At 33.5% G+C, this 26,693-nt stretch overlaps 1 protein-coding gene and 1 pseudogene across 7 annotated transcripts in view; one reads left to right on the top strand and one right to left on the bottom strand.

The window, feature by feature from the left end:
* SENP7 (SUMO specific peptidase 7) overlaps positions 1-26,693 on the top strand; it is a 134,673-nt gene that overhangs the window by 70,044 nt on the left and 37,936 nt on the right. For 4 of the 7 annotated variants that reach the window (XM_073892733.1, XM_073892731.1, XM_025873460.2 and 1 more), the window contains 6 exons: positions 3,473-3,670; positions 8,276-8,470; positions 19,910-20,028; positions 23,568-23,752; positions 24,808-25,147; positions 26,214-26,371. In XM_073892733.1, the coding sequence (XP_073748834.1) occupies positions 3,473-3,670; positions 8,276-8,470; positions 19,910-20,028; positions 23,568-23,752; positions 24,808-25,147; positions 26,214-26,371 (1,195 nt within the window). The remainder of the gene's footprint in view (positions 1-3,472; positions 3,671-8,275; positions 8,471-19,909; positions 20,029-23,567; positions 23,753-24,807; positions 25,148-26,213; positions 26,372-26,693) is intronic. The other 3 variants (XM_025873478.2, XM_025873469.2, XM_025873487.2) reach the window with 3 other exon arrangements.
* Positions 15,985-16,499, bottom strand: LOC112825441 (U1 small nuclear ribonucleoprotein C-like; annotated as a pseudogene).

Genomic DNA, 26,693 nt, shown 5'->3' with positions numbered 1-26,693 from the left:
ATCAAGAGTTGGATGCTTAACCGACTGAGCCACTCAGGTACCCCTATTTTATTACTTTTCAAATTGAAGTGTATGCATCATATATTTTGGTTATTAAGTCTCATTAGGCTCTTAATCTTAGAATAACCCTGTCTTGTTTATTAAAAATCATGACATTGACTTTTTTGAAGAGTTTAGGCCAGTTGTCTTGTCTAATGTCCTATATTCTAGACTTTTATGATTTATCTGGGTTGGTCCTCATGGATTAGATAGATTCACCTTAAATTTTTGGCAAAAATACTTCATAGCTGATGTCATTTGCTTATTGCATCATATCAGAGGATACATAAGGTTTGCTTGTCCCCCAGTTGATGATTCTACATTTGATCATTGGTTAAGGTGGTAGCTGTCAGATTTATTATAAAGGTGCCTTTCTCATTTTAATAATCACCTGTGAACCTAATTATCTTTTTTTTTGCATTGGGCTAACACTAAGGTGGCAGAGCAGTGGTGGAAAAAAAAATCACAAAACAGTGGCATTATAAATTCATGGTTATTAATCTCACTGGATGCCTAAACTGCAAGATAGTCCTACTGTGTTTCTCTAATCTGCTTGTGTTCTTCTCCACAGTGATGATTTGAAATCTTTCTCTTCTCAAACCTTTGTTCCTTTACCTTTCCTATCACTTTGAAAAGGTGATCTTTGTTCCTTTTACTTCCTGGAGGAAGGAATGGGGATGCCTCTTCTTCCATCATGAATTAGCATAGTGGAGGAGTTAAAAGTGCTGGCAGTAGAGTTGAGAGTGTATGGTTTTGGATCCTACTTTCACTACTCACCCATTTTACTTTGGGCTTAGTTATTAATCATTCTATCTTGGTCTTAATTGCAGAAGAATTACCATTGTACCTCATGGAGTAGTTGTGAGGTTTAAATGAAGTGAATCATTGGAAAATGGTTAGCATAGTAACTGGTATAATAGTGCATGTTAAAAAAATATTAGCTCTTACCATTTCTTAAGAAATTTACTGTGTTAATTATTCTGTCTTTTTATCTTTAGCCTCTCCTATTCTGTTGACCTCTTCCCTAGGCACTTAAACTTACACAGATGTCCTCTGTCTTAACTAACTAATGAACCAATTACTAAGAAAACTTTTCCTGCATCTCACATTTGTCTTGAGCTCTTGTTCTGTACCCCCTTTCAGTCATATGTCAACTGCCTACATTTGCTGTATCCCTTTCCCCCTTTTCCATTTACTCATCCCACTGTATTCTGTTTCTGCTCCCACCGTTCCACTAAACTGCCCCTGATAAAGCCATTGTTACCTCTCTAAATTCATTTTTATAACCCTTAACATTAGTGCTTCCATTTCATTCTTCATAAGACAACAAAGTGATCTTTTAGTAATGCAGCTGTGAGCTCATCACTCTTTTGTTAAAACTAGTGAATTTCTATTGTTCTTGACATAAAATCTCAAATCATTAATATAGTTCATCGGTCCTGCCTAACTGTCCATCCTTATCTTGTACAAATTTCCTCTTCAGTCTAAGCAGTTGAGCCAGGTAAGTCCTTTGATTTTCTTCAGCAAGCTTTACTCATATCAGATCATTTGTTTGTATTTTGTCCCCTTTTTTGGACTGCTCTTTATTTTCCACCTGTTTCTTTTGGATAGTGTCTAGCTTCAGCTCAAAGGTCATATTCTAGGTAAAATCTTCCTTGACCTAGTTCAGAAAAAGTGCAGTATCTGTACTTTAACTTCATATCACTCATCACAGTTGTAATTAAGTAATTAATTGGGTGGTTCGTTGGAATGTAAGCTCCATGAAGGCAGGCACTGCAACCATCTTGTTTGTTGCTGAATCTCTAGATTCTGCTAGTACAGTTGTTTTGCTAGAAGGTATTTTGGTAAGTATTTGTTGAATGAAGAATGAATTATTTATTCATAGACATGTCACTCATCTCTTTATTATTTAATGATAATTCTAAAACTATAGATTAAAAAACAATTTTTTTAACTCAAAATATTTGGAGTTTCAGTGCATTCTCTGGAGGTTTTCCTGAAGACTTATACTGCCTCCTTCCAGATGGTCTGAAGATAGCCCAAAGTGGCAGCTGCAAACAAGCGATGTCTTTGAGACTTAGTTTATCTTTTATTTATTTATTTTTTTAAATAAGCTCTAGGCCCAATGTGGGGCTTGAACTCATGACCCCAAAATCAGGAGTTGCATGCTTTACCAACTGAGCCAGCCAGGCACCCCAAGATCTGTTTTATCTTTAAAATATATGAGCACTTTGCTTTCTGTTTCTTAATATTCTTTCTTTCTTTTCTTTTTTTTTTTTTTTTTACGATTTTTAAGTAATCTTTACACCCAATGGGACTCAAACTCATAACCCCGAGATCAAGAGTCACATAGTCCACCAGCTGAGCCAGTCAGGCACTCCTGTTTTTTAATATTCTTACATTTGTTAAAGAAACAATGCTAAAATGGGGCCCAGGGAATAGAATAGACACTCTTCTGATTAAACATTTCCAATTTAGACATTTCTCATTTGACATTGTTTTGAGTCCATTTGATAGCCTGTGCACACTACTGCAAGAACTATTATTCTCTGGTTCCAGAACTGAACACAGTTCTTCAAGTATTATCAGCAGAAGATATACTGAATGAGTAATGGCCAAAATGTAGTGAGGCAAAAAACTGGAGCTGCTTGCATTTATCAGTTTTACTTTTGAAAAGGGTATAGGTACAGTAAAAGTAAATGTTTTAAATTGACCTATTTGTAGAAATAAGGTAAAATTAAGTCTATATCTTAAGACTATGAAGACATGACTATGTAGACTTATTGAGACTGTAGATGATGTAATGTTTCACCTTTAGTTTTAAAGATTTTATTTTTAGAGAGAGAGCATGAGCATCTGTGAGCAGGGTGAGGGGCAGAAGGAGAGCTAGAGAATCTCAAGCAGACTTGCACTGAGTGCGGAGCCCCATGCGGGGCTTGATTTCATGACCCTAAGATCATGACCTGAGGCAAAATCAAGAGTCAGCTGCTTAACCGACTGAGCCACCTAGGCGCCCCTCACCTTTACTTTTAATAATGCTTTCCTAATCAACAAATACTAAAAACACAATTATAGTGCAGAAAGTGGTTGCCTCCTGTGGTGAGTTATGCAGATGTGTATTGTTGTTTCACTGAAGGTATAAATAGGCACAGATGGGTTATCATGAATCCCAACAGCTATACATGTGTGTGGCCATGGTTGTAGTATACCAGACAGAATTCTGAAGAAAATTCCAGTTTAAGTAAAATAGACTTTACTTTTTAATATATATTTGAGAATGGTTAAGCAAATATTTTACTTATTTATTACTCTAGTTAATTGAAGAACTGAAATCGAGAAATTCTGGAGGTTTTCTTTTGGTATAGTTTGTGATTACTTCATGTATTATACAATGTTTAGTACTTTATGTTTTAATTATTTATGTGTGTAACAGGCAACTCAAAGTTGTGTTGACGAATGTCCTATGGACGGATTTAGGACGGAAATTCAGAAAGACCCTACCTAGAAACGATGCTAATTTATGTGATGCCAACAAGGTGCAATCAGACTCATTGCCTTCGACATCTGTTGACAGCCTAGAGACATGTCAAAAATTAGAACCTCTTCACCAAAGCCTTAATTTATCTAAAAGGTATGTTGTTCAGTATTGATTTTGTTCAACCTACCACATTGAAACAGAAGTCCAATAATCTTAAAATTGTTAAGATTGTTGGAAATGATTTTTAAGAAAATTTGCATATACAGGTATGCCCCACTCTAAAGCAAATGTTAAAGCTGACAATCTCAATTTACAAAGTTAATGATAGTTTTGCACTTCATTAAATTGACATAAAATTATTTTTAAAGCCAAGTATCTTAATACATTTAACTTACTTTATAATGTGATTCACATATACATATTTTTAGAGACTCATTTATGATCTAAAATGAAGGTACATATATAGATAGATAGGTAAGGACCTAGATTAAATAACATATCAAAGGTATGCTAAAATGGAGAAAATAAAGAAAAGCATATATATTTATCTATTTATGTCTTCACAGAGTTTACAGAATTAATAGTTCATTTTTATTTTCTGCATCTTTAGCATACCTGTTAAATATTATTTAAGTCCTTGCCACTTTTGACTTTGTGAGCTTTCTTGTATTTTACATGCATTTTTAAAAAAAGGAGCTGATATTGAAATATTACCCCAGATTTTTAATAATAAATATAGTTTAATTTAGAAAATAAGACCAGTTTTATTTTATATTTTTTAAAGGAATTGTGTATGGAGTTTGGAATTAGCCCTGGGAATTTGTGATCTGTAACATAATATTTTTAATGTGTCATTTACAGTTTTAAATATGTAAGTGAATGAGTATGTTTTGAGGGAAGTACTTTGCTTTCAATTAGAATAACTTGTCATTAGCTAGGTAGTGCTTTGGTTATATGGTGTGTAATCTAAATGGTAGTATATAAGTGCTTTAAGCCAAGTCCAGATAAAAACTGCTAACTTTCCACACAGTTATTTAAAAAATAAAAGTAGATATCTGTATATTAATTTTAAAAGAGGACAGTTCTTTAAAAAGAGGCCAAAACAAAAAGCTAAGAAAATGAATTTCCTTATTAGATCATACCTGATATAAATTTAACTGTCTAAAGCACCCTAAATCTTAGAGTCAGTCAGGTAAGGACTGGGTTATATGTTCATGAAACTGAAATATAGTATGAGGTTAAAAGTCCCGGGGTGCCTGGGTGGCTCAGACGGTTAAGCGTCTGCCCTCGGCTCAGGTCATGATATCGAGCCCTGCATGGGGCTCCTTGCTCAGCGGGAAGCCTGCTTCTCCCTCTCCTTCTACTGCTCCCCCTGCTTGTGCGCTGTCGCTCTCTCTGTCAAATAAATAAATAAAATCTTTAAAAAAAATAAAATAACAGTCCCAATAAGATTCTAATTTGGTTTTTACTGTGTGTGTGTGTGTATGTGTGTGTGTGTGTGTATTTGTGTGTGTGTGTGTTTGTGTGTTTTCCTTTCACTTCCTGGGGTGAACTACCAGCTAGTCCAGACCTTTTCTCCCAGCTCCAGGGGTCCTAAATTGAACTTGTTCCAAAGTGAATGCATTATCTTTGTTCTTAGACTTAATTCCTATTTCTGTATCCCCTGTCTGAGAATATGACTCCTCTTTCCTTCTTAGGCTTTATATCCAGTCATTTTTCATGTGTAGTTATTTTTGCCTCCTAAATCTGTCTTGAAATGATCTCTTCTCCATTTTTATTGCCACTGCCCCAGTCAAGCCCTCATAACTTTGCACCTTTATTACTATGATAATATTGGGCTTCCTGTGTTTGGTGTTTTTTTTTTTTCTTGAATATTTCTCTGTATTGTTGCTAAGTTATTCATATTGAAAGGCAGATGTTACTTTTTGCTCTCTAGTTTAACATCTATCTTTCTGTGGCTCCATATAATCTCTAGGATAAAGCTCAAACTCCTTAGCTTAGCATACAAGGCCCTTAATGATCTCACCTTTGTCTACCTCTAGCTTTGTGTCTGTCTGTTCCACATTCATAACTGAGCTTTAGTCTCTAGGAACTAGTGGTAGCTCAGTGAATGTATAGTCCTGTTTTATACCTTTGAGCTCATGGTGTTTGTTCTTTTATTTTGGAAACAATTCTCCTTTTCCCTTTTACTGACATCTTTTAGTCTTTAACATTGAATTCATATGCCATCTTTTTGGGACAGTTTCCTTGATTCCATGCCCTAATTTGTGTTTAATCCTGTTTTTTTTCTCTTGTTAAGCAGCCTGGTCATATATCATAGCACTTATCACACTATTTAGTTTCTCTGCCTCCCTGACAGTAAGCTACACAGGGCAGTGACTACATTTTATTATTTTTACTCGGATACTAATACCTGGGCGCATTGCTGGACACATAACTGAATATCCAATCAATTTTTGCTGAATTCAAGGAAGAGGTTGCTTCTCAGCAGAGTTACATTTCCTGTCTCTTTGACTGAAATGTATTTTCATCCATTAGAACCAGTTATTTGTTCTGTAATTTTGGTGACAACCAGAAAAAGAGATATTACAAGCTTCAAATAAGAAAATTGGAGAACAGTTTAAGGTATAGGTTTCGGTAAAGTTTTCTGTATAGGACTTGCTTTGTGGAATAGGAGACTTATTCTTTCTTCAGTCTTTGCTTAACTTTAACATGATGCTTTTTGTCTTATTTTCATTTTTACTTAGCTAGGACCTCATTTCAGAGAGATGAAAGGGAGGAAAATTTATTTTTGGCTTTTAATTTCATCTTAAATTTAACTATTAAGTAAACCAAAATTACTCATTCAGTCACCAAAGTGACATTTTTTTTTAGAAATTTTATTTGCATTTTAGGATCTAAACCATTTTAGATGGTCCTTTTATGTCAGGACAATTTAGCCTTTTAATTTCTTGGTAACATCGAGAAGAAAAACAGAAAACATAATCCAAATCCATCTTCTTAAATAATGAAGAAAAGGATCAGGAGTTTTAGAAATATCAAAGTAGTAGTATGTGGAATGTACAAATTTCTGTTTAAATAAGTAAACAATATTTTAGTGTATATTTTATTCCCATATGTGATTCACATCTATTTTCCTGAGAGATAACTTTCAGACATTTATAAACCTTGGTCATTAGGCAAGAAAGAACCTACTGGGACACATATACAAGGCTTTTGAGAAGATAAACTGTCTTTCTCCTCTTCTCATCAGTTGGCACCACGAAATTATTAGAGAAATATGGAGGCAGTGTACCCATCTTTCATTAAGAAGAGTTAGGTCCCAGTTCTTGGAATATCCCTAATTATATTTATTCATTTTTCTCTTAAATTTACATGTTTGAAGTTTTAAAAAATTACATAATTTAGATATTGTGATGGTAAGACTTTTTGGATACTATAGTATTTCTGGCACCTTAAGATTTCTTTAAGCCAGTGTAATTTTAGTTGAGTGACAATTTATTCACTTAAAATTTAGCTTAGTAAAAGAAAAGAGCAAATGTAGAAAATCCATGAATCACTTTTAAGAATTATTGAGCAATTAAAATTGTTTTCTCTACATAGCTTAAGAAACTGATTTAGAAAGGACGTTTTGAATTATATCATTGAGATAAGAATGGATTTATGAGAACCCTATTAAAATGTCACATAATACAGTTTTAGAAAGGCATTCATCTAAATGAAAACAAAATGAAAACTAAATTAGTATTGTAATTTTTTGCTTGCTATAGCTTTATTACCAGATATAATTATGTTGTCTTTCAACAAGTGTTGCATCTCTTTAAAAATTTGCTTTTAACATGAAGTTTATATTAATAGCTCTTACCAATTTTTCTCATTTATTAAATTATTTGAATCTTACATTTACCTTGCTACTTATGCTGACAAGGACTCCACAATTTATAATTGAGAAAATTAAGAATCAGAGAAAATAACCATGCAGAGAAACAATCAATAAATGGCATTAATTCTCAGGCTAGTATACTTTCTGCTTCATCTCACTGCATTGCAAAATTTGTTTCTGCTTTGGTTTAGCATATTATATTTTGAAATGTGATTTCATAATATTAGTAAGTAAACTTAAATAAATGCCATTTTATTTTACTTACTGTTATTACTTACATACTCAGGAAAAAAATTGGATAGTCTGTGAAATGACAGTTTTTTAGTCCTTTCTTCTATATTGAGTTAGTGTGTAAGATGAAATATGCACCTTTATATATTTCTTGTGCAAATTCAGAATCTTTTGCTATTTCACCTAGGGAATCTGTCATTACCACAGATGCATTCTGAATGATTTCTTTCCTGTTGGATTTAGCATTTCTCATTTGCCAATTACAACTATGTAATTATTTATCAAGAACTTTCTGTTGAATGAGAAGAGTAAAGATTTCTTGAATTTGTTTGTAGTAATACTGGAAAAGAAAAAGAATTTTTGAGAAAAATTGGTTAAAATTTTAAGCACCCCAGTAGCATCCATTAGTACAGTTAAACCATTATTGTGGCAGGCTAATCTGTGCCAATTTGTAAGACACAAGTACTTCTAGAAACATAAAAAGAATGTGTTCCTACAGCGTATTTATGGGCTGATTTCTAGAGTGATATAGTTCTAATAGCTTACTTGTGCTAAGATGAAAATGTTTGAAAAGTCAACTTCCTAGAATACATTTTTTACTGCAAACCTCAGTACAGTACAGTGTTTGTTATTTTGTGTGACAGGATACCCAGAGTTATATTGACGAATGTCCTGGGAACGGAGTTAGGAAGAAAATACATAAAGACCTCATCTGTAACTGAGGCCAGTTTGGGTGATACAGACAACTTGCAATCAGAGCAGCTTTCTTCATCATCTGATGGCAGCCTAGAATCTTGTCAAAATCTAAATCCTCACAAGAGCTCCTTTTTAACTGAAAGGTATGTTTAGTGATAACTTTACTCAAAGTAAATATTATATTTATTCTAATGAGCCTCTATTCTTCCCCCATAGAATCGTTATTGCAAAAAGTGAGGGCAAATGTGCTCTGATGGCTAGTATGACTTTTGTCCCCCGGTGGCTTGGGATGGCTGTTGGAACCAGCAGTCTGTGGATGATAATCAGTTTCAAAAAGTACACTGTACTTGTGTTTTGGGAAAACAGATGTAGACTGTTAAGGAAAATTGAGTTACCTATTTCAGTATTTCAGTTTATTTGATATAATTGAAATCTATTCCTCTGAAATTTTTAAGTTCCTCCTCCTCCTCTGTCCTGTTTATCTGTCCGGCCATCTGTCAGTCTATCCATCCATTCATCTATCTCTCCATCTTGTATTCATTGTTTTTATGTCTAGATTCTAGAACTGTATTTGGCACCTAGTACTCGGGAGCTATTTGCTGATTGAATGGCTGAATGTATTCCTCACAAAAATGGTTTGAGATAGCTGAATTCTATTAACTATAGCTTACTGGGCCAGTAAGAGAAATGGAAATCTGAAGTTGCTTTTGTTTTAAGCTGTAGGAGATGTTCAGGTAGGGACTGTAAATAAAAAAGAAATTGTGGGTAAAGCTAAGTTAGTCAGTTAATAAGTACTACTAAATCTTTTAACTTTCATTTACCATGAACTTATCTTTTTAATTTTCTGCCTTCAGCCAGTACAATAAATAGTTTTGATCTGAATGAAAAATTATTGATCCATTCTTGTTTATTTTTTTTAATTTGCTCTCAATCATCCACAGGTAGCTTCTGTTTTGTATTTCTCTTGTAAGCCTAATTATGTTAAAGAGTATTATAGCTGCCTTTTTAAAGATCTGTAACAAATTTCTTATATTTCTAACACTTTAGTTTTATAAACTGTTTATTTGATATGAACTTAAATATTTTACAAAATTTTTCTCCCTTTGGAGAATATTTTATGTTTCACATCACCTCCACCTAGTGAATCCTCACTGACAGTTTTGACTTTATACTTTATTAGGTCTTTTTCTGAATTTGCCAGAAGAACTGAGTTTCAGTGGCATTATTCAGTTACTAATGTATTTAATATGTAAATTAATGTATAATTAGAAATGTTAGACATGCTTAATCAGTTTGTACTATAAGTATTTATTTCTGCCTCCTCTACTAGACCATGAGCTCCTTAAGGAGAGACAGCATGTCTTAATTGCATTTATACCCAGTCCTTAGCTCAATATATATTTTAATTTTGTGCACTTGGGTAAATGTTCGTGTCATTTAATCTTGAGTTTTGGTTTTCTGAGTTGTAAGAAGAGAAATAACCTTTTTACATTACAAAATGGTTTATTATCTCTTTTAATTAAATATCACATGTGAGAATTCTTTGTGCACATAAAGTATCATACAAATAAAAATGTTAATTGATGATACTTTCTATAGAAAAAGTCACTTATTATGTACTGTCACCATGGAATTCAAAAGACATCAGTGCAATTCATACTGTTAGGAAAAATAGCATTATCGTGAAGATTCTATGAAACTATCAAATTGTAATCTGTACTGTACAGGCTTTATACCAATTTGGGGCCAAGATTTAATAATAAGAGGTCTAAAATTTCTGGGTGTTCTTAAAATCTATTCAGTGAGAATGCTAGCTTTCCTCAAGTCTTTTCTAAATGGTTATGAAATTTCCAGGTGGTATTTGATGTAGGCTCTGAAAATTCATTCTCTTGGTGGTAATTTTTTTGACTGTTATATTTAGAATAGGCATAGACTTTGAAGTCAGACATCTGGATTCAGATCTTAGCAGTATTGCAAACGTGCTGATTTACCTTGGGCAAGTTATTTTATCTTTAAAACAGAGGTAGTAACACAAATTTTATAAGATTATTGTGCAGATTTAAGGAGATAACTATGTGAAGTTCTTAATATAATGTCAGAAACTTAGTAAGTGATTAATAAATGTTAGTCATTATTTTTGTGTTTCTCTTATTGATGCTGTCAAAAGTACCATTACTGGTGCTGTAGTTGATGCTCCTGAAGTCTTCTATGGTGAGGATGCCAGTATCTGATCCTGAGATCACTGCTACCCCTGTTACTATTACCAGTATTGCCAAGGCAGTTGTCACAGCCATACTAGTATTAGTTTGATTCTCTCTTCCCTTAAAATGAATTTGTTTTGAGGAGAATCCAGAGTGCCCCATGGAAATAAATTGCAAGTATGACCATACCATGACTTCAGTAGACGTGCCTGATTAAAACTGAATATAGCATGAACACAGGGTAGGCTCAAGGATGGGATTCTTGTTGTAACCAGCCTCCCCCAGCCTGCCTATCTTAAAATCAGGAAGAGTAAATAGAAATTATTTAGATCTTGTGAGGAGACGTGATATTCCAACATTATTGTTATTTTCGTTATTGCGAAGAATGTGGTAAATATGCCACCTCTTTGTTACAAAGTTATAATGTCAATTAACAACTAAAAATTGGTGGGTAGGAGAATGGGGGTTATGACTGAAAATGAGGAAGTTTTCTCTGAAAATCTAGCACTTATGCCCTTGATAAAACCTATGGAAAAATGTTTCATAAAGGCTAAAAGTCTTATTTTAGCCTTAGCCTATCTTTAGTGTTCAGAACTGTTATTATTACTATAATGACAACTTGAATAGAATTTATGCAGGAAAAAAATACTGTATTTTATACCAAAAATAAAGGAATAGTAAGAAAACACCAAGGGTGAAAAGGAGTTTGAATTAAAATGGTCTCTTTGATGTAGCATATTTGTTTTTTCTAGATGGCAACTTATTGTTTGAAAATACAGAAATTTATTAAGCTTTCTATTACTCCTTTAAAAATTTAACTAATATTTATTAAGTCTTTATTATGATATTACACTGTGATAAATGCTATACCTGTACTAACTTATTTGGTATGGGGTTGAATTTTATTTCAGTCTATTTGTGTAACTTCTTTCTCTATGCCTCAGTTTACCTCATCTGTAAAATAACATAATAATGCCTAGGTATGCTGGAGAGTAAATGAGAAAATTTGCTTTTCTCTTGTAATTTGGTAGTTTGCCAATCAATATATAGAGATATATCTCCTTTTACAAATATGTGCTCCCTTATGAGTGGACATTTAGCATATTTTTCATTTTTCTTTGTATAGCATTGCTACAGTAAGTTTGTGTATTTTTATAAATTCTGTGCCATTCTTTTATATTCTAACCAGAATTAAGTGTGGTCATTGAAAAAATTTTTGATAATCTGTTGGCAAAAATAAACATAACTTTACATGAAATTGCTTTCATTTCAGTCATTTTTTATTTTTAGTGAAGATGGATTTTGTATTTTCTCTTAGTCTTTGTATGTATTGGGGTGTTCCATCTGTTATTGACTTGTAAGAACTCTTATTAAAGATATTAACTCTTTGTTATATGTGTTGCAAAAAATTTTTTTCAAGTTTCCTATTTGTCAACTTCACTTTGTTTATAGTATCTTCTGTAGTATGTAAACTTAAAATTTTATTTTGTAAAATATGTTAGTTTATCCTTGGAAAGAATTCTTTGGTCCCAAGTATAGAAATAGGTTAGTTAAGTGGTGTTTTAATTTGTGATTTATATGAGATATCAGATTCAGAACAACCGTCTGGAGATTACTTTCCTAATTGAAGTTCTGATTTGTTTTTTGCCTGTCTGTAGTCAGGTATAAATGTCTTTGGGTGGTTGGGTTGCTTTCACCTTTTGGCTGTTGTGTATAATACTGTTATGAACATTGGTGTGCAAGTGTCTTTATCTCTACTTTCAGTTCTTTTGCATATCTACCCAGAAGTGGAATTTCTGGGTCATATGGTAATTCTATCAGTAATTTTTTGAGGAACCACTGTACTGTTCTCTATAGCAGCCATACCATTTTGCATTACCATTAGCAGTGCATAAGGGTCCCAATTTCTCCACATCCTTGTTAAAACTCGTTATTTTCCTTTTTTTTTTTCATAATAGCTATCCTAATGGGTGTGATGTGATATCTCATTGTGGTTTTGATATGGATTTCCCTAATGATTAATGATGCTGAACATCTTTTCATGTGCTTGTTGGCCATTCATGTATCTTCTTTGGAGAAATGTCTATTCAAGTCCTTTGCCCTTTGATGAATCATGCTGTGTTTTACTTTGAGTTTTAGGAATTCTCTGTATATTCTGAATATTAATATCTTATCAGAAATATGATTTTCAAATATTTTCTCTGATTCTTCTCTGACCATATGGTATGAAGTTAGAAATCATTAATGGAAGGAAAACTGGAAAACTCAAAAATTGGTGGAAATTAACACACTTAAAGCAACCAGTGGGTCTAAGAAGAAATCACAAGGAAATTAAAAAATGCTTAGGAATGAATGAAAATGAAAACATGGGATGCAGCAAAAGCAAAGCTAAAGGAGAAATATTTAGCTGTAGATGCTTACATTAAAAAAGAAGAAATATCTCAAATCATCAACCTAACTTTATAACTTAAGGAACTGGAAAAGGAAGGATAGTTTTGCCAGGTACAGGATTTCTGGTTGGCAGTTTTGTCCTTCAGTACTTTGAATATACGAACCCCATGCTTTCTGGCCACTATGGTTACTGATGAGAAATCTCATGGAGTATCATTGGTATGTGAAGAGTTCCTTCTTCCTTGGTACCTTCAAGATTCTCTTTGCCTTTGTTTTCTGACAACTTGAGTATTAACGTTTCTTGGTACAGGTCTCATTGAGTTTATACTGCTTGTAGTCCATTTGGCTTCTTGGATGTTTATATTCATGTCTTTCATTAAATTTGGAAGTTTTTTGGTGATTATTTATTTCAGTAATTTCTCTGCTCCTTTATTTTTTCTCCTTCTGAGATACCAGTGTTGCATATATTGGTCCACTTGTTGGTGTCCCACAGGTCCCTTAGGCTCTGTTGACATTTCTCAAATTTTTTTGTCTCAGATTTGATAATTTCTATGATCATATCTTCAAGTTATCTTTCTTTATTTCTTTTCCCTTTCCCTTCCCTAAATCCAGTACTGATGATGGACTATTTCTTTTGCCTGTTCAAATCTGTTTTTGAGTCCCTGTTTTTCAATCTTTAATTTAAATTTTTTTTTAAGTTTAAGTAATCCCTATATCCAACATGGGGCTTGAACTCACGACCCCAAAATCAAGAGTCGCATACTCTCCCAACTGACCCAGCCAGGTGACCCATGTGAATTTTTCATTTTAGTTATTATACTTTTTAGCTCCAGAATTTCCTCTTGATTTATTAATACATTTCATCTCTTGATAGTTTCTCTTACCCATAGATCATTTTCTTGACTTTGTCCAGACTTTTTTTTTTTTTTTAGCTTTTTGAGAATCTTTAAGGTAGTTGTTATAATGTCTTTGTCTATTGAGTCTGCTTTCTTGATTTTTTCCCAAGGGCATGTTCTTTTGGTTTATTTTTTTTCTCTTTGAATCATCCATGGTTTCCTGTTTGTTTGTATGCCTTGTGATTTTTTTTTTGTTGTTGTTGTTGAAAACACAGCACTTGAATCTTATAGTAAGTCTGGAAATCAGATTCTTCCCCTTCCCAAGGGTTTGCTGTTTTTTTTTTTCTTTCTTTCCTTTTTTTTTTAATTGTTGCCTTTTAGTTGTTGTTTTTAATTGTCTCTGTTCCGCACGTCAGCTTGATATGTAAACATAAGGTCTTCCCAGGTCTTTTCTGAGCTTATGCCTTTCCCTAGTAATTTTTGTGACTTTTTGAATTCCCTTGTATAAGTGATTATTTTCTAATACTGCAATCCTTAAATATTTGGTTCCCAAAAGGAGAAAATGGGAAAAATGAAGGGGGGTGGAGAATAAAACAAAATAGGTGCTAACCCTATAAGTCTCCTGGAAGTCGTTTTAGCTGAATGGGAAAAATGTTGTGACATTGGTGGTGGTTGTTGCAACAGTGGCTGTCTTTCTCTATGTCTGCTCATCCATGAGCAGAAACAGCCATCGGTGGTCAGAATACGGATTCCCAATATTTGGAGAATAAGGTCCTTCTTGCCTACCTTGGTAATTGTAAGCTGTGCAAACTGTTTTAGGAACTTGGGCTTTGCTGCTTGCTTTGTTCTTAAGGGTAGGTGACTGGGTCACTGCTACCACCTTTGAAGCTCAAATTGACTGAAATTAACTGCAATTTACTGTTAAACTTTTTGACTAGTAGTTGCGGCCTTTAGTAGACTCCAGAATTCCAAAATAGTTTTATCAGACAGATTCTACCAGTGTGCTGTAGTCTAGGTGGCAAGATGGTAGGTGCATCCTACTCCACAATCTTCCTGTGGTCATTTGTATATGTTTTATAGTTTACTGTACAGGGATCCTTGATTTATTCTTGGTATCTGATTTTTTTAATGCTTATAAATGGTGTGAAAATTTCCATATTGTTAAATAGGTCTGAAAATGCAGTAATTACTATATAATGTGTTCTGAGAGAATGATATAGGTTAGTAATTTTATATAGTTTTTTATTTCACAATGCTTGCCTACTTCACTACCATAATGAGTTGTTTTGCTAAAAATTATTATAAAAAAATTATTATGAATGAGAGTATTGTGTGTAAAGATTTCATTCATTCTTTGGCTATTTTAATTAGTACGAAATTGTTTTCCCAATTTTTTCTATCTATTTTTAAAAATTAATTAATTTTATTGATATATTATTGACAGAACACTGTATTAGCTTTAGGTATACAACATAACAATTTGATATATGTCTATACTGTGAAATTATTAACATAGTAAATCTAGTTAACCTCCATCAGCATGCATAGTTACTTTTTTTCTTGTAATAAGAACTTTTTTTTTTTAAGATTTTATTTATGTATTTGACAGAGAGAGAGAGAGCACAAGTAGGCAGAACAGCAGGGAGAGGGAGAGGAAGAAGCATGCTCTCTGCTGAGCAGGGAGCCTGACGTGGGGCTCGATCCTAGGACCCTGGGATCATGACCTGAGCCGAAGGCAGCCGCTTAACCGACTGAGCCACCCAGGCGCCCCTGTAATAAGAACTTCTAAGGTCTACTATCTTAGCAACATTTAAATGTACAATATGCTATTAACTATAGTTGCCATGCTGCATATACATTATACCCTAGCACTTAACTTGTCTTACAACTAGAAACTTGTACCTTTTTACTACCTTCACCCATTTGCACCCACTTCTCTCCAACCTCCCCACCCCCTGCAACTACCAATCTGTTGACTGTATTTAAGTGTTGTTTTTTTGTACTAAAACAGTTGACAATTTTATTTTCACATTTCACAATACAAATGAAAACTACTTTTTTTTTTAGTCATACTAACTCCCCTGCAAAAACTACTCTGTCTTTGATAGGAAGGGAGAGCAAGTCTTCCTTGTCATGCTGTTAGAAAACACCCAAAGTCACAGCACCATGATCTTCTGGTGAAGTAGAAAAAGTAGTATAAAATGGATATAAAGAGGTTCCCATCTCTCCTTATCTGTCTGGTTGAGTCATTCCTGGCCAAGTGGGCACCATCGTGGGATGGGTAAGAAGTCTTATCACTGGGGGCCCAGGCATCATTGGCATGTGGCTTCCCAGGAGTGGGCTCATTACAGGAGCGGGCCCATTGGGATCATCCCAGGAGGGAGAGGGTCCATCATTGGCTTTATGGGAGGGACCGCCTATTGGGTGTTGGCATCATACCAGGGTGAGGAGGACCCAGGAGACTGGGGAGAAGTGGGATCATTGCTCCTGCAGGAGAAGGAGCAAAGAATTGCCTAAGAGGTATCGTGAAACGTAGCAGTTGAAATGTTGAAAATGTAGCAGTTGTTTTATTGACATATAGCAGTTGTTTTGTTGATCAGGCTCTGAGCCTGCTCTTCCATCCATTTCTGATAGTAGTCTTTTACATTCTCTTTGTGTTTCCTACCACTGTACTGTGTTTTTCTGACAGATGGAGAGTCATGGATGAGATATGTGTTGCAGTAGTTACAATAAGACTTAGGCATATTGCTCTGCAGGCTTTTGGCCACTCCCTGGTGTTTTTTTGTTTTTTTTGTTTTTGTTTTTTTAAAGATTTTATTTATTTATTTGAGAGAGAGAGAATGAGAGATAGAGAGCATGAGAGGGAAGAGGGTCAGAGGGAGAAGCAGACTCCCCACTGAGCAGGGAGCCCGATGCGGGACTCGATCCCGGGACTCGATCCCGGGACTCCAGGATCACGACCTGAGCCGAAGGCAGTCGCCCAACCAACTGAGCCACCCAGGCGCCCTGTTTTTTTGTTTTTTAAATCTCACATATAAGTCAGGTCATACAGTATTTGTCTTTCTCTTTCTGACTTATTTCACTTAGCATAATGCCTTCAAGGTCCATCCATGTTCTTGCCAATGGCAGGATTTCTCTCTTTTTTGTGGTTGAATAATATTTCTGTGTGTATGTGTCATATTTTCTTCATCTGTCAGTGGACACTAAGGTTGTTTCCATGTGTTGGCCCTTGTAATAGTGTTGCACTGAACATCAGGGTGCAGATATCTTTTTGAGATAATAGTTTTGTTTCCTGAGCATAAATACTCAGAAGTGGAAGAGCTGGATCATATGGCAGTTCTATTTCTTATTTTTTTGAGAAATCTCCATAGTATTTTTCACAGTGGCTGCACCAATTTACATTCGCATCAAGAGTGCTCAGGGGTTCCCTTTTCTCTACATTTTTGCAACATGTGTTATCAGTGTTTTGTTTTGATAATAATCATTCTGATGGGTATGATGTAATATCTCATTGTGGTTTTTAATTTACATTTCCCTGAGGATTAATGATGTTGCACTCCTTTTCATGTACCAGTTGGCCATGTGTATGTCTTCTTTGGAAAACTGTCTATTCAGTTCCTCTGCCCATTTTTTTTTTTTTTTTAAGTAGGCGCCAAGCCCAGCATAGAGCCCAGCGTGGGGCTTGAACTCACCACCCCAAGATCAAGACCCAAGCTGAGATCAAGAGTCAGATGCTTAACCAACTGAGCTCCCCAGGCACTCTCTGCCCATTTTTTAATAGAAAGTTTTCTATTGAGTTGTATGAGTTCTTTATATATTTTGGATATTAACCCCTTATTAGATATATGGTTTGTAAATATTTTCTCCTATTCCATGTATTGCCTTTTCATTTTGGTGATGGGTTCATTTGCTGTGCAGAAGCTTTTTAGTTTTGTTGCAGGGTTGCAGGGTTCTTGTCTCATGGAGTCGAAAATGAATCTTGGGGCGTGAAGTGAGGTGAAGGTTTATTAAGTGAAGGTGAGAATAGAAAGGAAAGAAAAAATCTCTCTAGAGGGAGAAGGGTCTGGAACCGGTTGCCACTGAGGGCTCTTACAGTAGGTCTTTTGTAGAAAACTGACCAGGGAACTTGGTAAATTTCTTGTCAATACATGGTGGATTTGTAAGTATCATGAGAATATCCTGTCTATGTTTAGAATCAACCTGGTAGATTGGTAAATATCATGAGAATATCCTGTCTCTATTTAGAACAAAGAAGGTGTTCCCTTCTCCCTGGTTAATATCTCATCTACAACATTTCTCCAAATCTGGGATTTCTGTGAGCCTGGTTATGCAGCCCCCTGCCTGTCTCTTCCTACCTAGCCTTACCTGTTCCTTATTCAGTTTGATGTAGGCTCACTTGTTTATTGTACTTCTGTGACCTCTGTTTGGTATTATTTCCAAAAAATCATCGCCAAGACTGATGTTAATGAGCTTACTCCCATGTTTTCTTCTAGGTGTTATATGGCTTCAGGTCTTATGTTTTAAGTTTTTAATTCATTTTGAATTGATTTTTATGTATGGTGTAAGGTAGGGATCCAGTTTCATTCTTTTGCATGTGACTGTCTAGTTTTCCCAACACTATTAATTGAAGAGATTCTCCTTTCCCTCTTGTATATTCTTGTCTCCTTTGCCATAAATTAATTGACCATATATGTGTGGATTTATTTCTGGCTCTTAATTCTGTTCCTTTGACCTGGGAGTCTCTTTTTATGCCATACCATACTATTTTAGTTACTATAGCTTTGTAATATAGTTTGAAACCAGGAAGTGTGACAGTTTTGTTTATCTTTTCAAAAACCTGTGTCTTACTTGTGTTGATCTTTTTTTTAAATATATATTTTTAAAGATTTATTTTTTGAGAGAGAGTGTGCTCAAGTGTGGAGAGGGGCAGAAGGAGAGAATCTTAAGCAGATTCCCCACTGAGCACGGAGCCCAATGTGGGGCTTGATCCCACAACCCATGAGATCATGACCTGAGCCAAAACCAAGAGTTGGATGGTTAACCAGCTGAGCCACCCAAGCACCCCTATTTTGATCTTTTCTATCATTTTTCTTGTTTTTGTTATTTCTGCTCTGATCTTTGTTATTTCCTTCTTTCTGCTAACTTTGGGCTTAGTTCTTTTTCTAGTTCCATGAGGTGTAAAGTGAGGTTGTTTATTGGAGTTTTTGTTTCTTAATGTAGGCATTTATCACTATAAATTTCATTCTTAGAATTGTTTTTTGCAGTATTTAGTAAGCTTTGATATGCTGTACTTAAATTTTTATTTGCTTCAAGGTATTTTTTGATCTCCTTTTTGATTTCTTTGATAACTTATTCAGAAGCATATTGTTTAATCTCCATATATTTGTGAATATTCTAGCTTTCTCCTGTTACTGATTTTTAGTTTAATATTATTGTGGTTAACAATAGTTGGTATGATTTCAGTCTTATTTATTTGCTAAGACTTGTTTTTTGTAGTCTATCATATGATTTATGATTATCATATGATTATGTATGTTCCATATGCACTTGAAAAGAATTGTGTATTTTGGTGCTATTGGATGGCATGTTCTATAAATGCATGTTAAGTCCAGTTAGTCTAATGTATGGTTTTAAACCAATGTTTTCTTGTTGATTTTTTTTTTTGTTTTTGTTTTTGGGGGTCTGGATAATTTATCCATTGCTCGAAGTGGGGTGCTGAAGTCCCCTACTAATATTATATTAAGTTTTCATTTATAGTAATATTGTGCTCCTCATGTCAAAACTTGTTTTTCATACAACCTTACATTTTATAAGTTTAATGAGTATCTTATAATATAAATTATTCCTTCTGTAGGTAAAATTTGTTACCACACTCCAAACTTTATTTTGTACTTAATTTTTAATATGTGAACCATGCTTGAAACATATTAACAATTACCTTTGGGTTATTATTTTTTGGTATATTTGATATATATATATGATGTATTTGATATATATATTCAATATTCTTTCTTCTGTTCAGATCATATACACTGCTATATGGGACTGTATTTCTAACCTGTAAAACTGGGTTTTTATCTTGAATATAAATCAACTGGCTTCTTAATTCATTTGGATATAGGAGAATTGAATATAATATTATTTTCTTTTGCAGGGTTTCACAACCAAGTAAGACAGTAGATAATAATTATGCAAAGCAGGCTTCACACACTAAAGAAAAGCAAAGAGATGATGATGGCATTTCTCTTGTAGTATCTGATGCTCAACCTAAAGGTTTGTGAACCTTAGAAATTTGTTGTCATTTGAATTTTTATCTTTTGCATTTCTAATAATTTTTAAGTTATGGTTAACTTTATTTAATCTTACATTTAAAGGATTTGTGAAAGTAAAGGGAGATTATTTAGCAACACAAAGAAAATTGCTAAATTTGTTATTTGTACACTATGTTATACATTTCTTGATTTATTTACTAAGTCTATAATTTAAATTTGAATATTACTTCTTTTTGTTGTTGTTGGGGCTGGGTATACAGCTATACAGTTAGAATGTTGGTTTAGCTATTTGTAAGTGTTGTTTCCATGGATATTTCTGGTAATTGATATTGCTGCTAACTCAGTTATTATTCTTAGCTTCCCACTGTCTATCCTCCTATGACATACATTCTTTATTCATTAGAATTTCTCTCAACTCTAGGAGGATGCCAGTACAAGCCACTATTAGCAAATTTAAAGGTAAATACACCCCAGACTTCTGAAAATTCTTTTTAGGCCTCCTTGCATGTAGGGTTAATGAATTGACTTCTTTTCTCTTTTTGTCTCTTTTTTAAGATTTTAAAATAATTTACAAAAATTTGCACCAAAACAATTTACTACATTAGTCAGATGTGGAACTAACATCTTCAGGGGTCTCTTGGATTACTGATTGCTTGAAACTAGTTGAGATACTTTGTTTTCTGAATGATTTTATAAATTATTCACTGGAAAAGATGGTTCTTTAATGACACTATGCAAAAATTCTTTGTACTTCATTTGAAACACAGCTATTTACAATGTTTAGTAGCCTTTTTTCAGAAGAGGAAAATTTAGACTAATAACCAGCTTCAACTCTTACTAGAGCAATCTGGAGAAAGCAGTGTAACTGTATACGTAATCTTTCAATTGGTCACTAAGCACTAGCTACACATAATGAAAGACATTTATTTTCTTATGAATTGTACTTTTTCCAGAAATAATTCTCATTAATTACCAAATAAAAAGTATTTTTACAAGTGGTCTCCGTTCACATACTATCTAGACACCACTGTTAAACCCTCACATTCTACTGATTTCCTGGATAGAGTAGGAATAGTTGAATAAAAAGTTCTGATTTGTACCCTTCAGTTTTACTTCAAAGTCACAGTGGAATTTTAGACTTGGCAGGGAAAAGAATGCTTGATAAAAGAAACACTTTATAGTTCCTTACTACCCCTGAAGCTTCTCTTCAGAGATAAAAATGTTTTTAAGAAAAGTAGTTATTGATTGATTGAGACTCACTATGTTTCCATCTTATGGATAATTGTGTCCAATACCAGTTTTTGTTTTGTTTTGTTTTTTAGAGAGGGAAAGAGGGGCGGAGGCAAAGAGGGAGAGGGAGAGTCTTTTTTTTAATTTATTTTTTACTAAAATTTTTTTTTTTTTTTTGAGAGAAAGAGCAAGTAGGGGGAGAGGAAGAGAGAGAATCTTAAGTAGGCTGCATGCCCAGTGTGGAGCCTGATGTGGGGTGCAGTCTCATGACCCTGAGCCAAAATCAAGAGTTGGACACTTAACTGACTGAGCCACCCAGGCATCCCCCAATACCAGTTTTTTAATATAGGCCCATAAATTAATAGGAATTCTGAATTCAACTTGTACATTAAGTTTGTCTTGTGGAATTTACTTTTATGAAAATGATATATTAGAAATATATATATATATTTTAAAGATTTTTTTTAAGTAATTTCTATACCCAACGTGGGGCTCAAATTCTCAACCCCGAGATCAAGAGTCATATGCTGTACTGCCTGAGCCACCCAGGCACCCCTGTATTGTAAATATTTAATATTCTTTTGTTTATAAGAATTTGTCACTTCTTTAATTTTATATACTAGTAAAATTTGTGCATTAAATTGTATATATTATGTAGGTAGAATCCTATTTTTATAATGGTAAGCTCTGTCTAATAAATTTATTCTTGTTTTCCATGAGATAGTCTTGGCTGATGTGTGAATAGTAAATAAACTGTTTGAGGGAAAACTCCTGTATAATAGGGTTTTTCTCAAGCCCCTTTCCTTTCCTGAGTCTTTTTGCTATAGTATTTATGTTTAGAAATTGTAATTTGACATAGCACTTACATGTAGAAATTGTATTTGACTATCCGGTTTACAAAGTTACCAAAAAAAAAAAAAAGCCATCGTGTTGTTCAAAATACTATGTTGATGATTTGGGGGAGATTTTATTTTTCTGGGGGATAAAGAGTATTTTCTTTGGAAATTGGAAGACTGTTGACCGTCTTGGAATTTTGCCCTCAATCCTGTCCCAATGCCTGCCTTTTAAGGAATGACAAAGAGATATTATGAATGTTAGTTATTAGGTGCCTATGAAGCAAGAATAAGGGCAAGAATAGTTTGAAGAGAAGGTGGGTAGTACTGAAGAACTTTGAGTGAATGAAGAGGTCAGGCCAGTAAGTGTTACATGAATTACAAGTTATGAATTCAAGGAAGCTGCTTTGGGATTTTGTTTACATAAACTTTGAGTTGGTACTTAATGTAGATCAGAAAGCAATATAATTCAGGATAACCTTCAGTTAATTAGGTAGAACCTTTTGGAAGGTGATTTTGTATAGTACATATATTTGATAACTGAAATACTAAGCATTTTTAGTAATTGACATGGGTTTCAAATAATGCTTTGTTGATTTAAAAAAGGGAACATTTCTTTATCTGTAGGGGAGTAGATTTATTGGATACTTAAAATGAGATCTTGATTTTTAAAAAGAAGAAACAAACTGAACCAAATTGATAGCTTTGTGAATGATCACATATTATAGTCTGCTGCTGAGGTAAAGTATTTTGGCTCGCTTTATTTATTTATTTATTTATTTATTTATTTATTTATTCATTCATTCATTCATTCATTCATTCATTCATTGAAAGCTTTTATTTATTTATTTGTCCAAGAAAGAGAAAACAAGCAGGGGGAGTGGCAGGCAGAGGGAGAAGCAGGCTCCCTGACGAGTAAGGAGTCAGATGCGGGACTCGATCCTAGGACATGACCTGAGCCAAACCAACTGAGCCACCCCGGCGTCCTTTGGCTCCTTTTAAAAGAGCAGTGATTAATACTCATAATTATTGTCTCTTTTCACTTAAAAAATACATACATGTATATACCACTTAAATTTTAAAAAGACAACTAATTTCTAGAATCACAGTGAATTATCAGGACATTTTAAAATGTGAATTTTCCAAATTTTATTAACACTCCCTGTTCTTTTTGTATTATAATCAAATGTAATTATAGGAAAAGGAAAAACAATTTGCTTTGCTTTGGTTACTAAAGAATACTCTCTATTTATATATTTTCTCATTTATTGTGAATGAACATTTGCTTTGTGTATGCAACTTAAAATAGGGTATTTCTTTATATTCATCCATGTCAGTATGAGAATGTAACAGTGAACTTTTTTTTAGATTAGTTTTGGAAGTTGTACAGCCATTTTGATGATGTTTATTTGAGCTCTTCTAAAAGGGATTCTTTTTGTACTTTTTGGCCATATTTATGTTTCTCTTGTTTTTTAAGACCTCAGTAGTGGAAGCAGGGGTCGTGATCATCTTGAAGAAGGGAGCAGAAATAAGGATGATACATTTTCTGATTCAAAAATGGAACCCGCTCTGACTTCCAGGAAGAGAATGAAAAGACTTAGAAGTAATTTACCTGATTCTCATAATTCTTCTTCTGCGTTGTATGAATCAGCAGAACAGATAGTAAGTAGAGGTATTTAGATATCATGAAATTATTTATTCTATGATAAAAATGAATTTACTGAGGCCAAATGATATTCTTATAACTGTCTGCTTTTATCATTAGGTTTCTTTCGTTTGCCTATTTTTTTGATTCTCTGTTTGATTTTTAAAAAATAAAAGTTTTTTAGTAATATAGCTTTTGGAACAAATTTCAAATGTTATGAACAAGTAAAAAAGTTAAAAATGCTCCTTCTCTGATAGCACTCCTTACTTTGGTATATATCCATTGGACTTGTTCTCTTTTATTTTCCCTTATTTTAACCAGATATTATTAATACTCTATTCATATTGTCCAGTCAATTGCTTTTTCATATGCTGTGTAAAATTATTACCAGATTTCTTTTATCAGTAGTAATTTACTTACCAACTTCTTTAAGACTCTCTACCTCGGGTTTAGGGAATCTGTTGAAAGTGAAGAATTACCATACTTCATGCACATACTACCTATTTTCAAAACTTAGTGTACAGTTAATAAAAGTAAAGAGAATTTTTTACTCCTTTAATTCACAGGCCTTTTAGGACTTTTCAGTAGCTTTGAGTTATAAACATGGTTTAGATTTAAATGGTAACAGAGATGTGAAGTCAGTGATTGATTTCATAGTTTTTCAAATTGTTATCCTCTTTAAGTTTTTAATTTTTTGCTTTTGTTAATAAAGTCACATGACGTCATTTGGCCTCATTACTTTTACAAAATAAAACTGTAAAAAAAAACTTCTTCTTACTCTAAAGTTGACTTAGGTTGTGGGAAACCACCTGAACCACTTGTAAATATGGGGTTTCCACATTGCAGCCTTTTTAAAAAAATATTTGGGTGTCTGATTGGACAGATCAGATTCTTTTTACTTGGGAGACCCTAGCAAGAGTAATACAGTATAATTGTGTAGTTTTCTATCCCTGTATTTATAGAAATGATATAATATTTTTACTTTTATATTCTTCTTTAGGAATTTAAACTTTAAAAAAATTCTTTAGCCAAATTTAACTAATGCTAATTTTCTGTATGCATTTATGTTCAGAAAAAACAAGAAAATGACTCAACAGCATCTGCTGAATTTAAAAAGTCAAGTGAAAACTATCATCAAGACTCAAAAGTGCTTGAAGAAATTACACCTGAACCTATAGAAAGCGATATTGCTAAACTATCCTCACTTAATAGTCAGGAGTTGGCTTTGAGTGCTGCTACCAAAAGTACCTCTGACTGTTCAACCACTGAAACTTTTGAGAGCTCTGTTTCCACTGATACTGTGGGGAATTCTCCTCTGCTAGAGAAGGACAAGAATGAGGTGAATGTAATAGAAAAGCCTGCTGTAAGTGAACACAGTGAGGGGAACCAGTCTTTGATATCAGTTGAACCAAGTAAGTAACAGTAGGATAATAATGTTTTTTAATTTTCTCTGCTTTACTTAGTTCTGTTTCTCCTCTCAAATTTTGCTGAGGCAATAGCTGTTTATGACATCACTGTGGAATATATTAACTTTAGAAAAAGAAAACTTGGGGTTTTGGGACTTTGTTCATAAATTTTGTAATAATGATTTAGGTAAACAATAGATTACTTGGAAGCAGGGTTTTTTTTTAAATTTTTTTAGAATTGTGAACTGTAATTCATCCCAGTAGTTTTTTTTTAAAGATTTATTTATTTATTTCAGAGAGAGAGAACATGCTTGTTTGGGGGAGGGGCAGAGGGAGAGAATCTTACAGCAGACTCCCCACTGAGCATGGAGGCCATGGAGGGGCTCAATACCATGACCCAAAAGATCATGACCCGAGCCAAAACCAGTAGTCGGGCACTGAACCAACTGAGCCACCCAGGAGTCCCTCATCTCAGTAGTTTTTAAAAGGATTCTGAAGGATCATTATTATTGACATTTTGGTTGATGAAGCTGAAGTGTGGAGTTTAAGTGCTATATAATAATTGTCATTAATTTTGATTTAATTAATGTTCAAGTATTTGATACACTCACATGGTACAAAAAAAGGTTTTAAAGGATATACAGTGAATAGTCTCCCACATCTTCTCAGGCATCCACTGCTTCCTCCTGGAGGCAACTATAATTTATTTTTTTAAATTTTAATCTTAAACTTAATTTTTTTTAAGTACAATTTAGAGTGATGACACAATACATTTTTATTATTCTAGCTAGAATTTGTTCCTAAGTTCTCATGACTTTATTCATTTTTAAATGTCTTCATCCTCCAGAAGGTAAGGTTGCAGGTAACTGATAAATAATAGCACTGATATGGAAATATTATATATAACTAGTATAAATCAGATAATGATAGTCCAGTTTCTGAGTTGGACAAAGTTAGATGATTAAATTTTCATGGGATTATTAAAAGTATATTGCATGAATCAGAAAGTTTTCTTTTTCTTTTTGATGTGTGATTATTGTGACACATTTAAAAAATAATTTTTCCTTTTTAGTTGTTGTTTCCAGTGATGAAGAAGGACCTGTTGAACATAAAAGTTCAGATATTCTTAAATTACAGCCTAAGCAAGACCATGTCATCACTAATGAAAAGGAGAGTACTTCTGAATCAGCATTGTCAGAACTACCATTGATTACATGTGAATCTGTACAGGTAATTTGTTTCTGCTTTCTCATAATTAACAGTGAAATATACACTATTGATTAATGACTCTTTCTTTCATCAAGCAGAATATTATAATAAAAATTACAAATTTTCCTAGTTGAATTTTGAGATAATTTTCATATTAGTTTGAAGGAAATAATGTAATTGTCTTTATTGAAGTGAAAGAATTATTTCTTTTTTTTGGTCATTTATATTTTTTTCAGTCTAAATATTCTATGACTTGAATACTATTTTCTTTTTTTAAAAAATGATTCTCATTGGACATTTAACTACTTTATCAAAACATTTCCTAGAATTAAAGTTTCCGGTA

This window comes from Callorhinus ursinus, unplaced genomic scaffold (assembly GCF_003265705.2).
Source record: "Callorhinus ursinus isolate GAN/ISIS: 27379988/994484 unplaced genomic scaffold, GSC_fseal_2.0 scaffold1, whole genome shotgun sequence".
In the NCBI taxonomy this organism is placed as follows: domain Eukaryota; kingdom Metazoa; phylum Chordata; class Mammalia; order Carnivora; family Otariidae; genus Callorhinus; species Callorhinus ursinus.
Note: the sequence above shows the minus strand (reverse complement) of the source record. Positions and strands in the feature narration are given on the sequence as shown.